The sequence below is a fragment of the Sander vitreus genome, chromosome 18 (assembly GCF_031162955.1).
Source record: "Sander vitreus isolate 19-12246 chromosome 18, sanVit1, whole genome shotgun sequence".
Taxonomy (NCBI): Eukaryota; Metazoa; Chordata; class Actinopteri; order Perciformes; family Percidae; genus Sander; species Sander vitreus.
In genome coordinates this window covers 1,701,447-1,715,327 of record NC_135872.1, presented here as the reverse complement: position 1 = coordinate 1,715,327, position 13,881 = coordinate 1,701,447, and the positions used below count along the sequence as shown (strand labels likewise).

The following is a 13,881-nucleotide window of genomic DNA, read 5'->3' as shown; positions in this document are numbered from 1 at the left end:
GTCACAAAACGTTCGAAAAGGCGCCAAAAATGTCCAAAAATAAACGTCACAAAACGTTTGAAAAGGCGCCAAAAATGTCCAAAAATAAACGTCACAAAACGTTCGAAAAGGCGCCAAAAATGTCCAAAAATAAACGTCACAAAACGTTCGAAAAAGAGCCAAAAATGTCCAAAAATAAACGTCACAAAACGTTTGAAAAGGCGCCAAAAATAAACGTCACAAAACGTTCGAAAAAGAGCCAAAAATGTCCAAAAATAAACGTCACAAAACGTTCGAAAAGGCGCCAAAAAAGAGCCAAAAACGTTTGAAAAAACATTTGAACAGGCGCCAAAAATGTCCAAAAATAAACGTCACAAAACGTTTGAAAAGGCGCCAAAAATGTCCAAAAATAAACGTCACAAAACGTTCGAAAAAGAGCCAAAAATAAACGTCACAAAACGTTCGAAAAAGAGCCAAAAATGTCCAAAAATAAACGTCACAAAACGTTCGAAAAGGCGCCAAAAATGTCCAAAAATAAACGTCACAAAACGTTCGAAAAGGCGCCAAAAATAAACGTCACAAAACGTTCGAAAAAGAGCCAAAAATAAACGTCACAAAACGTTCGAAAAAGAGCCAAAAATGTCCAAAAATAAACGTCACAAAACGTTCGAAAAGGCGCCAAAAATGTCCAAAAATAAACGTCACAAAACGTTCGAAAAGGCGCCAAAAAAGAGCCAAAAACGTTTGAAAAAACATTTGAACAGGCGCCAAAAATGTCCAAAAATAAATGTCACAAAACGTTCGAAAAGGCACCAAAAATGTCCAAAAATAAATGTCACAAAACGTTCAAAAAGGCGCCAAAAATGTCCAAAAATAAACGTCTCAAAATGTTCGAAAAAGGCGCCAAAAATGTCCAAAAATAAACGTCACAAAACGTTCGAAAAGGCGCCAAAAATAAACGTCACAAAACGTTCGAAAAGGCGCCAAAAATGTCCAAAAATAAACGTCACAAAACGTTCAAAAGAGCCAAAAATGTCCAAAAATAAACGTCACAAAAGCGTTCGAAAAAGACGCCAAAAATGTCCAAAAATAAACGTCACGTAAAGACAAAAGCGTTCGAAAAGGCGCCAAAAATGTCCAAAAATAAACGTCACAAAACGCTCAAAGGCGCCAAAATGTCCAAAAATAAACGTCACAAACGTTCGAATGCGCACAAAATGACCAAAAATAAACGTCACAAAATGTTCAAAAAGGCGCCAAAAATGTCCAAAAATAAACGTCACAAAACGTTCGAAAAAGAGCCAAAAATGTCCAAAAATAAACGTCACAAAACGTTCGAAAAAGGCGCCAAAAATAAACGTCACAAAACGTTCGAAAAGGCGCATAAAACCTTGAAAACCGAAACTGTTTCGGGCCGGTTTTATTTTGAAATGTTTGGCTCCACATGTGTCCGGCTCCTTTTATTTTGAAAGCACGACCGGAAGTGCATTGCGTCATGAGTTTGAGCTTAATAGCGCGGCGCCTCCGACTCGAGCCTCAGACCCTCCTCTGTTTCCCCGCGAACAGTCACTGGTTGTCCCGCTGTGGAAACGTCTTCACACCGCTGTCGCCGCCGGGGAGTCCGGATCTCTAAAGCGAACACACTCGAGCTTTCTTTCTTTCTTTTCTCTCCATCTCTCCATTCGTCTCCAAAACTTTTGCAGACTCTGACAGCGTGCACGCGGCGCATTTTTTTGGAGATTCTGTTGATTTGGAGTCTCGGAACTTTTCAGTGCAAGAAAAAGACAGAAAGTTCCTGAGATTTTGGGAGGGAGAATGATTCTGCACAAGGACCAGCTGCTCCACTGAACACATGTGAGTTCTCAAATATTATACATATTTTACCTGAAATATCTCTCTGCATGTTGCTGCTGACGGAGTTACTGTACATGTCAGTCTCTAAAGCCACTTTATAGTCATTAAATCCACTTTTTAGTCTTTAAATATACTTGTTATATCTCTAAATCCACTTTTTAGTCTCTAAATATACTTGTTATATCTCTAAATCCACTTTTTAGTCTCTAAATATACTTGTTTTATCTCTAAATCCACTTTTTAGTCTTTAAATATACTTGTTATATCTCTAAAGCCACATTTTAGTCTTTACATATACTTGTATATCTCTAAATCCACTTTTACTTTAAATCATTAAATCCACTTTTTAGTCTTTAAATATACTTGTTATATCTCTAAATCCACATTTTTAGTCTTTAAATATACTTGTATATCTCTAAATCCACTTTTTAGTCTTTAAATATACTTGTTATATCTCTAAATCCACTTTTTAGTCTTTAAATATACTTGTTTTATCTCTAAAGCCACATTTTAGTCTTTACATATACTTGTATATCTCTAAATCCACTTTTTAGTCTTTAAATATACTTGTTATATCTCTAAATCCACCGTTTTAGTCTTTAAATATACTTGTTATATCTCTAAATCCACTTTTTTAGTCTTTAAATATACTTGTTATATCTCTAAATCCAATTTTTAGTCTTTAAATATACTTGTTATAGTCTCTAAATCCACATTTTAGTCTTTAAATATACTTGTTATTTCTCTAAATCCACTTTTTAGTCTTCAAATATACTTGTTATATCTCTAAAGCCACATTTTAGTCTTTAAATATACTTGTTATATCTCTAAATCCACTTTTTAGTCTTTAAATATACTTGTTATATCTCTAAAGCCACATTTTAGTCTTTAAATATACTTGTTATATCTCTAAATCCACTTTTTAGTCTTTAAATATACTTGTTATATCTCTAAAGCCACATTTTAGTCTTTAAATATACTTGTTATATCTCTAAATCCACTTTTTAGTCTTTACATATACTTGTTATATCTCTAAAGCCACATTTTTAGTCTTTACATATACTTGTTATATCTCTAAATCCACTTTTTAGTCTTTAAATATACTTGTTATATCTCTAAATCCACTTTTTAGTCTCTAAATATACTTGTTATATCTCTAAATCCACTTTTTAGTCTTTAAATATACTTGTTATATCTCTAAAGCCACATGTTTAGTCTTTACATATACTTGTTATATCTCTAAATCCACTTTTTAGTCTTTAAATATACTTGTTTTAGTCTCTAAATCCACTTTTTAGTCTTTAAATATACTAGTTTTAGTCTCTATATCCTCCTTGTTTTAGTCTCTATGTCCTCCTTGTTTTAGTCTCTATATCCTCTTGTTTTAGTCTCTATATCCTCCTTGTTTTAGTCTCTATATCCTCTTGTTTTAGTCTCTATATCCTCCTTGTTTTAGTCTCTATATCCTCTTGTTTTAGTCTCTATATCCTCTTGTTTTAGTCTCTATATCCTCTTGTTTTAGTCTCTATATCCTCCTTGTTTTAGTCTCTATATCCTCTTGTTTTAGTCTCTATATCCTCCTTGTTTTAGTCTCTATATCCTCCTTGTTTTAGTCTCTATATCCTCCTTGTTTTAGTCTCTATATCCTCCTTGTTTTAGTCTCTATATCCTCTTGTTTTAGTCTCTATATCCTCCTTGTTTTAGTCTCTATATCCTCCTTGTTTTAGTCTCTATATCCTCTTGTTTTAGTCTCTATATCCTCTTGTTTTAGTCTCTATATCCTCCTTGTTTTAGTCTCTATATCCTCCTTGTTTTAGTCTCTATATCCTCTTGTTTTAGTCTCTATATCCTCTTGTTTTAGTCTCTAAAGCAACTTTTTAGTCAAAGCCGATTATTCTGGAGCCGGCAGTGAGTTAGTCAAAGAGGAGACGTTCAGATGGAAGTCGTTTTTTAAGAGAAAAAACGAGAAAACGCTGCACAGAGAAGAGTGTGTTGTGTCTTTCTTCTCTGACTGAGAGCTGAACTCTCCTGTTTTCCATGATGCGTTCAGGCTGCTGCTTCCAGCTGCATGTGTTTACAATCCAACGCTCGGAGAGGCTGTATTCTCTCCTACAGTCCTTAAAGTCCAAAAAGTTAGTTCCCTTTGGACTCTCGGTGAAGTAGAGGTAGATTTAGAGCACACTGTCAGAAAAAGAGGAACAGTAACGGTCCATTTTTGTTTTCTAAAGCACTAGTTCTCCAGCTGTCTTCAATAATGCTTAGTGACAGTGTTTTTAAGCCACAGCGCAAATCATTTTTGAATAAAGAGGAAGAATACAGCGCTGTTACTAAACTACAGCCTTGGAACTGAAAAACATTTTGCAAAAAATGTCACGTACCCCCTGCAGTCCTCCAGAGTACCCCTAGGGGGACACGTACCCCCTGCAGTCCTCCAGAGTACCCCTAGGGGGACACATACCCCCTGCAGTCCTCCAGAGTACCCCTAGGGGGACACGTACCCCTGCAGTCCTCCAGAGTACCCCTAGGGGGACACGTACCCCTGCAGTCCTCCAAAGTACCCCTAGGGGGACACGTACCCCCTGCAGTCCTCCAGAGTACCTCTAGGGGGACACTTACCCCCTGCAGTCCTCCAAAGTACCTCTAGGGGGACACGTACCCCCTGCAGTCCTCCAAAGTACACCTAGTGGGACACGTACCCCCTGCAGTCCTCCAAAGTACCCCTAGGGGGACACGTACCCCCTGCAGTCCTCCAGAGTACCACTAGGGGGACACGAGAAACACGAAAAACACTGCCCTAAGGTATAAAGTTAGCAAATGTTCCCTGAAAAGTACAAAAATGTACCTTTTTAAGGTACAATTATGCACCTTCCGTTGTACATTGTGGACTTTCCGAGGTGTAAGGTACATATTTGTCCCATATTATGCTCATTTTCAGGTTCATAATTGTATTTAGAGGTTGTATCAGAAATGCATATGCGCATTTTTCAACATTTTTGTCGCCGTTTTTGAAGGTTTTGTCGTTTGTTTTGACCTCTTCTTGCCTTTCTTCCTTACTTTTGTCTACTGTCTTATTTTCTTCAAAGTTTTTTGTCTCCTTTTCCATCATCATCTAAATGTTCTCCAAGTCCAAGGCTGTTGTTTAGTACATCTATCGCTGACAGCGCTGTATTCTTCCTCTTTATACATGCAGACATGTCCCGAGACCTCCTCAGATAGAAAGTAGAGATCTCATTTGACATTTTCTCAGCGTTTTTTCGTGTTTTTAGCGACTTTTTTTATGCTTTTTGGCACATTTTTGTCCACATAAAGCCCTACAATAGTCAGCAAAAATGTTCCTTAATCATCATCATCAAACAAAACAAAGATGACATGTTTCTCAGCCTGAATATGAAATCTCTCTCTCTGCTTCTGGGGGAATATCTGAGTCTCAGAGTCGGAAAATCTGCCAAATTCTGCTCTGAATGTCAGATAATTACAGTTTAGAAAAACACACTCCTGTGTTTTTGGTTTGGAGCACAACTGGGTGGGCCAAAGACTATTGTGAACCTAAATAGATATTTATATCTGAGAAACGTGATCCGTACTGAACCGTCTCCTGTAGTCAGGTGTGTCCAGCAGTCTGAGCTGATGTCTCCTGTAGTCAGGTGTGTCCAGCAGTCTGAGCTGATGTCTCCTGTAGTCAGGTGTGTCCAGCAGTCTGAGCTGATGTCTCCTGTAGTCAGGTGTGTTCAGCAGTCTGAGCTGATGTCTCCTGTAGTCAGGTGTGTTCAGCAGTCTGAGCTGATGTCTCCTGTAGTCAGGTGTGTTCAGCAGTCTGAGCTGATGTCTCCTGTAGTCAGGTGTGTCCAGCAGTCTGAGCTGACGTCTCCTGTAGTCAGGTGTGTCCAGCAGTCTGAGCTGATGTCTCCTGTAGTCAGGTGTGTCCAGCAGTCTGAGCTGATGTCTCCTGTAGTCAGGTGTGTTCAGCAGTCTGAGCTGATGTCTCCTGTAGTCAGGTGTGTCCAGCAGTCTGAGCTGACGTCTCCTGTAGTCAGGTGTGTCCAGCAGTCTGAGCTGACGTCTCCTGTAGTCAGGTGTATTCAGCAGTCTGAGCTGATGTCTCCTGTAGTCAGGTGTGTCCAGCAGTCTGAGCTGATGTCTCCTGTAGTCAGGTGTGTCCAGCAGTCTGAGCTGATGTCTCCTGTAGTCAGGTGTGTTCAGCAGTCTGAGCTGATGTCTCCTGTAGTCAGGTGTGTTCAGCAGTCTGAGCTGATGTCTCCTGTAGTCAGGTGTGTTCAGCAGTCTGAGCTGATGTCTCCTGTAGTCAGGTGTGTTCAGCAGTCTGAGCTGATGTCTCCTGTAGTCAGGTGTGTCCAGCAGTCTGAGCTGATGTCTCCTGTAGTCAGGTGTGTCCAGCAGTCTGAGCTGATGTCTCCTGTAGTCAGGTGTGTTCAGCAGTCTGAGCTGATGTCTCCTGTAGTCAGGTGTGTTCAGCAGTCTGAGCTGATGTCTCCTGTAGTCAGGTGTGTCCAGCAGTCTGAGCTGATGTCTCCTGTAGTCAGGTGTGTTCAGCAGTCTGCGATGCAGCAGAGCAGCAAACTGTAGCAGCTTGCAGTGTTTCTCTCACAGAAACGGACTGCGGTCAAGCTTGCCGTGCGTCACTCGTATCTCCGTGGTCAAACCAGCTGCCGCTAAAACTGGAGACAGACGCCGGCAGAGCAGAGCGAAGTCTCGCTGACCAGAGCAGACGTAGTCACGTCTCTCGCCAAACAATGTCTGATCATTTTAATGAAATGAGCTGGTTTGACCACTAGACCAGAATACAGGACCTTCTTCCTGTATTTACTTTCTTGCTCCCGCCCCCAGACACATCCGACCAATAAGAGGGCTGGACGTTCTTGCCTGATTTGTAATGACGCATTTTGGTACGCTTGGATTTCTCCATGTGTGAAACCAAACCAAGGACAAATCAGACTCAGATCCACCTGATGTGGACCAAAGCAAAACGGACTACAGGTGTGAAAACGCCCTGAGAGACTCATCTCAAACCTGCAGGAAAATATACACCACGCTTCGGAACAAATGTGTCAAACACGAAGTCATTTCTGAGAGATTGACTTTCATGTTTTATAGTCCGTTAACTCTTCACACTGTCGGGAATATAAATGTGATTTTATTTATTATATATTATTATTTTAGGGCTGCAACTTCTGCAGCAAACATGTTGGAAAAGGCGACAAAAACATTGAAAACGCAACAAAAACGTCCAAAAAAAGCTGTTCTGGATGAATGGATGAGTTGTTGGTTCTCTAAAATGTAGATCTGTGTTTCCCAAAAAGCCCAAAATAACGTCCTCAAATGTCTTGTTTTGTCCACAACTCAAAAATAGTATATATATGTAAGTTTTCAAGTATGTAAGGAAAAGAAGAAAGGAAGTACGTAGTGTATAGGAAAGGAAATGGGGACAAAAAGAAGAGCAGGGAAGGAGAGAAGGATGAAAGAAAGGAGGCAAGCATTGAAAGAAAAGGGAAGGAAGGAAGGACGGAAAAAAGGAAGGAAGGAAAGAAGACGGAAGAAAGGAAGTACGTAGGGAAGGAGGAAGAAATGCGGAGAAGGAAGGAAGGATGAAAGGAAGGAGGAGAGAAGAAACTAGAACATATTTACATTTAACAAGGAGAGAGAGACAGACAGACAGAGTTGCAGACAGACAGACACAGACAGAGTTGCAGAGAGAGAGACAGACAGAGTTGCAGAGAGAGAGACAGAGTTGCAGAGAGAGAGACAGACAGAGTTGCAGAGAGAGAGACAGAGTTGCAGAGAGAGAGACAGACAGAGTTGCAGAGAGAAGACAGAGTTGCAGAGAGAGAGACAGAGTTGCAGAGAGAGAGACAGAGTTGCAGAGAGACAGACAGAGTTGCAGAGAGACAGACAGACAGAGTTGCAGAGAGACAGAGACAGAGTTGCAGAGAGAGAGAGAGACAGAGTTGCAGAGAGAGAGAGACAGAGTTGCAGAGAGAGAAAGACAGAGTTGCAGAGAGAGAGAGACAGAGTTGCAGAGACAGACAGACAGAGTTGCAGAGAGACAGACAGACAGAGTTGCAGAGAGACAGACAGACAGAGTTGCAGAGAGACAGACAGACAGAGTTGCAGAGAGAGAGACAGAGTTGCAGACAGACAGACACAGACAGAGTTGCAGAGAGAGAGACAGACAGAGTTGCAGAGAGAGAGACAGAGTTGCAGAGAGAGAGACAGAGTTGCAGAGAGACAGACAGAGTTGCAGAGAGAGCAGACAGAGTTGCAGAGAAGACAGACAGAGTTGCAGAGAGAGAGACAGACAGAGTTGCAGAGAGAGAGACAGAGTTGCAGAGAGAGAGACACAGACAGACAGACAGACCAGCGTGCAGAAATACGTGTCCGGTATGAATGGCCAGGCACGGCGTACCAGACAGCCTGCGTTGGCCGTCCGGCAGGAGCGCAGCTCTTTCCTTTTCATTATGGGGGGGGGTTAACTCTCCTGTTGTCCTCCGCTCAAATTTCACCCATGTAATAGAAAAAAATGTCTTCTGTGTGTGTGTCTGTGTGTGTGTGTCTCTCTCTGTGTGTGTGTGTCTGTTTCTCTGTGTGTGTGTGTCTATGTGTGTGTGTGTGTGTGTGTTTCTCTGTGTGTTTGTCTCTCTGTGTGTTTCTGTCTCTCTGTGTGTTTCTGTGTCTCTGTGTGTGTCTGTCTCTGTCTGTGTGTGTGTGTTTGTCTCTCTGTGTGTGTCTGTGTCTCTCTGTGTGTGTGTCTGTGCGTCTCTGTGTGTGTGTGTGTGTGTCGTGTGTGTGTTTGTCTCTCTGTGTGTGTCTGTGTCGTGTGTGTGTCTGTCCCTGTGTGTGTGTGTGTGTGTGTCTGTCTCTCTGTCTCTCGTGTGTCTGTCTCTCTGTGTCTGTGTCTCTATCTGTGTGTGTGTGTCTCTCTCTGTGTGTGTGTGTCTGTTTCTCTGTGTGTGTGTGTCTATGTGTGTGTGTGTGTCTCTCTGTATGTGTGTGTGTGTCTGTGTGTCTGTGTCTGTGTGTGTGTGTGTCTGTCTGTGTGTGTGTGTGTCTGTCTCTCTGTGTGTGTGTCTGTCTCTGTGTGTGTGTGTGTTTGTCTCTCTGTGTGTGTCGTGTGTGTGTCTCTGTGTGTGTGTGTCTCTGTGTGTGTCTCTGTGTGTGTGTCTCTCTGTGTGTGTGTGTGTCTGTCTCTGTGTGTCGTGTGTGTGTGTCTGTCTCTGTGTGTGTGTGTGTGTCTGTCTCTGTGTGTGTGTGTGTGTGTCTGTCTCTGTGTGTGTGTGTGTGTGTGTCTGTCTCTGTGTGTGTGTGTGTGTGTGTCTCTGTGTCTCTGTGTGTGTGTCTGTCTGTGTGTCTGTCTCTGTCTCTCTGTGTGTCTGTCTCTCTGTCTGTGTGTGTCTGTCTCTCTGTGTGTGTGTCTCTGTCTCTCTGTCTCTCTGTGTGTCTGTCTCTCTGTGTGTCTGTCTCTCTGTGTGTCTGTCTCTCTGTGTGTCTGTCTCTCTGTGTGTCTGTGTGTCTCTCTGTGTGTGTGTCTCTCTGTGTGTCTGTCTCTCTGTGTGTCTGTGTGTCTCTCTGTGTGTGTGTCTCTCTGTATCTGTGTGTGTGTGTCTGTCTCTTTGTGTGTCTGTCTGTGTGTGTGTGTCTGTCTCTCTGTGTGTCTCTGTGTGTGTGTGTCTGTCTCTCTGTGTGTGTGTGTGTGTGTGTGTGTGTGTGTCTCTCTCTCTCTCTCTGTCTGTCTCTCTGTGTGTGTGTCTCTCTCTCTCTGTGTCTGTCTCTCTGTGTGTGTGTCTCTCTCTCTGTGTGTCTGTGTAGTATTTGTACTTTGTGACAATACAACAGTGCTGATTACGCCGACGCAGCGTCATGAATATGGAGTAAAGCAACCACTCTGATCTCAATCTAATCCCATTCATCTCTCTCTGTTAGCGATATCTCTCTAAGAGTCGAGATCAGCGCGACAGTGTCCGAAATAAAGCCTCGTTCTGGAAGGTAAACGGGACGAGAACGTGTGAAAGTCTTTCTGTATTTAGTCTTTCTGTTTGACAGTTTTCTCGGTATGAGACTCTCTGTGTGATCGCACAAAATGTCTGACTGGAGGCGGCCTCAGACTGAATGAATCGCTCTCTTTATGCGTCCGCAGGCCGTGTTCGCTGACCTCGCTCCGCTGGGGGGGGGTGGTAGGGGGGGGGCAAGGAAACAAGATGCAGGAGGAGACAAAGGGGCGAGTTTTCTTTAATGTCAGGAGCTGCATGAATTTACAGCGCTGAAAACTTAATCCAGTTGTCTTCTCTCTCGGCTGTAAATATTCACGATGCTCGCACACACAGAGACAAACTAACCCTCCATCGCTTTCACTTTCTCCGCCTCGAAAGGTTTTACATTACATGTTACATTACATGTTACGTTACATTACATGTTACATTACATGTAACATGTTACATTACATGTTACGTTACATTACATGTTACATTACATGTTACGTTACATTACACGTTACATGTTACATTACATGTTACATTACATGTTACATTACATGTAACATGTTACATTACATGTTACATTACATGTTACGTTACATTACATGTTACGTAACATTTCGTTATGCATACGTGTTACATTACGCGTTACATTACATGTTACGTTATTACGTTACATTACATGTTACATTACATGTAACATGTTACATTACACGTTACATTACATGTTACGTTACATTACATGTTACGTTACATTACATGTTACGTTACATTACATGTTACATTACATGTTACATTACATGTTACATTACATGTTACATTACATGTTACATTACATGTTACATTACATGTTACATTACATTACATGTTACATTACATGTAACATGTTACATTACATGTTACATGTTACATTACATGTTACATTACATGTTACGTTACATTACATGTTACATTACATGTTACATTACATGTTACATTACATGTTACGTTAGCTATATTACATGTTACAATACATGTTACATTACACGTTACATGTACATTACATGTTACGCATATACATGTTACGTTACATTACATGTTACATTACACGCTACATCCCATGTTACATTACGTTACATGCATGTTACATTACAGTTACATTACATGTTACGTTACATTACATGTTACGCGTTACATTACACGTTACATTACATGTTACATTACATTACACGTTACATTACATGTTACATTACATGTTACATTACATGTAACATGTTACATTACATGTTACATTACATGTTACGTTACATTACATGTTACATTACATGTTACATTACATTACACGTTACATTACATGTTACATTACATTACATGTTACATTACATGTTACATTACATGTTACATGTTACATTACACGTTACATTACATGTTACATTACATTACACGTTACATTACATGTTACATTACATTACACGTTACATTACATGTGTGCATGTGCATGTGTGTGTGCTGTATGTTACATGTGTGTGTGTACACTGCATGCACTGCATGTGTGTGTGTGTCTGTGTGTGTGTGTGTCCGTGTGTGTGTACCTGTGTGTGTGTGTGTGTGTGTGTGTGTGTGTGTGTACCTGCCTGATGTTCCTCTGTGTGTCCCTGCAGGGAGTCGTGTACGGGCGGAGGCCGAGGAGGAAGGTGGAGGCTCCGTCACGCCGTCCCGGTCATCCTGCTGTGGATGAGCCTGCAGCGGTGCGGTAAGAGAACAGAACAGAAAGGGTCCGGACGGGAGCAGTCCAGTCTTTAATCTGAATCATTCAGATGTCCTGATTAGGTGTCTTATTACCTGCAGGCATTGAGACATTTCATACTTTAATTAAAATATAATCTGAGTGAGAGGGGCGTGACTAAAGGCCCCTTTCAAAGACAGCGTACTAAATGAAGAATAGAGCTCATCAGTGTGGTACCAGAGCTCACCGTTGAGCTCTATTCTTCGACGGTTGTGAGAGGGTTAGGGCTCCCTTTCATTGATTTCATGATTTAGGATGATTTTACTTTGATGTAATGTGAAATACTTTCGTTATATTTGTGTTTGCATGTTTTATTTTTCATGTCATTCATGTTTTTCATGTTCCTGCTGTTGGAAGAAACGCGTCTCAGTTCGGATGTTTATAAGTAGGCCTATTTCAGACTCCTAAAACATCTGTATCAGTTTACGTGTATGCTATTTTTGGAATATTTTCGGCGCTGTACCTTGCTGTCAGGCCATAGGCGTAATTCAACACCCCCCCAATAATACATTTTGGGCTTTTGCGACATTTTTTGTGTTTTTCTGACATTATTGCTGCTTTTTTCAATGTTTTTGTGGCTTTTTTCAGAGGTTTTTGTAGCTTTTTTGGACTATTTGTTGCGTTTTCAATGTTTTTTGTCTCTTTTCCCGAAATTTTTGCCGCTTATTTAAATGTTTTTGTTGATTTTTTTTCAAGGCTATCTTTGGACAATTGTTTTGACAATTTTGTCGCCTTTTTCAAGGTTTTTTTTTGGGGAAATTTCGACAATTTTGGCGGCTTTTTTAGAGGTTTTTTTTACCGCATTTATGTTGCTTTTTTGTGAGGTATTTATTTATTTTTGCACCTTTTTTTTCAATGTTTTTGTTTCTTTACTTTAAGGTTATTTTAGGACAATTTTGTCACTTTTCTGAAGGTTTTTTTTTTAGTTTATGTTGCTTTTTTGTGTATTTTTTTCCAAATTGTTAAACGTTTTTCTAAATGTTTTTGTCTCTCTTTTTTTACGTTTTTTTTCTGCAATTTTTCCGACTTTTTAGTTGCTTTTTCAAGGTTATTTTTGGGAAAAACTTTGACAGTTTTCTCGCCTTTTTAGAGTATTTTTTCCAGAGTTTATGTTGCTTTTTTGGGGGGGTATTCTTTCAACATTTTTGCGCCCTTTTTTCAATAATTTTGTCTCTTTTTTTTATTTTTTTTGTTACGTTTTTTTCTAAACTTTTTCAGTATTTTTGTTGCTTTTTTCACAGTTATTTTTGCACAATTATTTTGATGATTTTGTCGCCTTTTTTGGAGTTTTTTTTTCCACTTTTTTCAATGTTTTTGTGTCTCTTTTATTTTGTCAGTACATCAGAGGTATACAGACGACTATATATACTCGACTTAAACTGATAAAGATGTTTTTTAGGTTTTAGAATAATTCATTGTGGTGAAAACGATCCTGTTGAAAACAGCTTTCCGTGTGTTGTTTTGTATCTTCGTGGGAACGGCCGCGTTTTCATCTGACAGCAGTGATTTTATAGGATTTCCATCTTTCATTTGTGTCTTTTCTTCCTCCCCATGTTCCATGTTTCCATCTTCCATACACTCGTTTCCTCTGCTCTTCATCCCACTTCTCTCCCTCCCCCCCCCACACTCATATTTTCCATCTCTGTGCTCCGAGCATGCTTCATTTTTCTTCATGTCATGTTTTCTCCCCATTAACAAAAACCGCTCCGTCATGTTGCAGAAAAAGTCACGACTCATTTCACCTAATCTGCAGTTGGATATCATTTCCATCTGGCTTGTTCTTTCATCGTTTGGGAAAGGCTTTTATTTTGAAGCTTTTCTGCAGGAATCACGACAAGATTCATTTCTTTTCCAAATGTAAGAAACTCATCTTCGGCTTTACGTCTTACTTATGTTGTCATGCTGTTTTATTCAGAAACATTATAGATCCTAGAATGTGAACTGAATGTGATTTAGAGCTGCGTGCGTGTGTGTGTGTGTGTGCGCGTGCGTGCGTGCGTGTGTGTGTGTGTGCGCGCGCGTGTCTGTGTGCGCGCGCGTGTCTGTGTGTGTCATGTGTGTTTGCGTGTGTGTGCGCGCGCATGTCTGTGTGTTTGTCTGTGTGTGCGCGCGCATGTCTGTGTGTGTGCGCGCGCATGTCTGTGTGTGTGCGCGCGTGTCTGTGTGTGTGTGTGTGTGTGTGCATGTCTGTGTGTGTGTGTGTGCATGTCTGTGTGTGTGTGTGCGTGTGTGTGTAATGTATTTTCCGTTCTCTACCAGCAGCCTCAGGCCAAACCGAGCAGTTCACACACTCGTAAA

At 40.8% G+C, this 13,881-nt stretch overlaps 1 protein-coding gene across 1 annotated transcript in view; it reads left to right on the top strand.

Moving 5' to 3' along the window:
* The first annotated feature begins 1,510 nt into the window (after window positions 1-1,510).
* The window catches only part of adgrg6 (adhesion G protein-coupled receptor G6), a 123,638-nt gene continuing 111,267 nt past the window's right edge, over window positions 1,511-13,881 (top strand). The window contains exons 1-2 of the mRNA XM_078275445.1: window positions 1,511-1,833; window positions 11,459-11,550. Of these exons, the coding sequence (XP_078131571.1) occupies window positions 1,832-1,833; window positions 11,459-11,550 (94 nt within the window). The 5' untranslated portion in view covers window positions 1,511-1,831. The remainder of the gene's footprint in view (window positions 1,834-11,458; window positions 11,551-13,881) is intronic.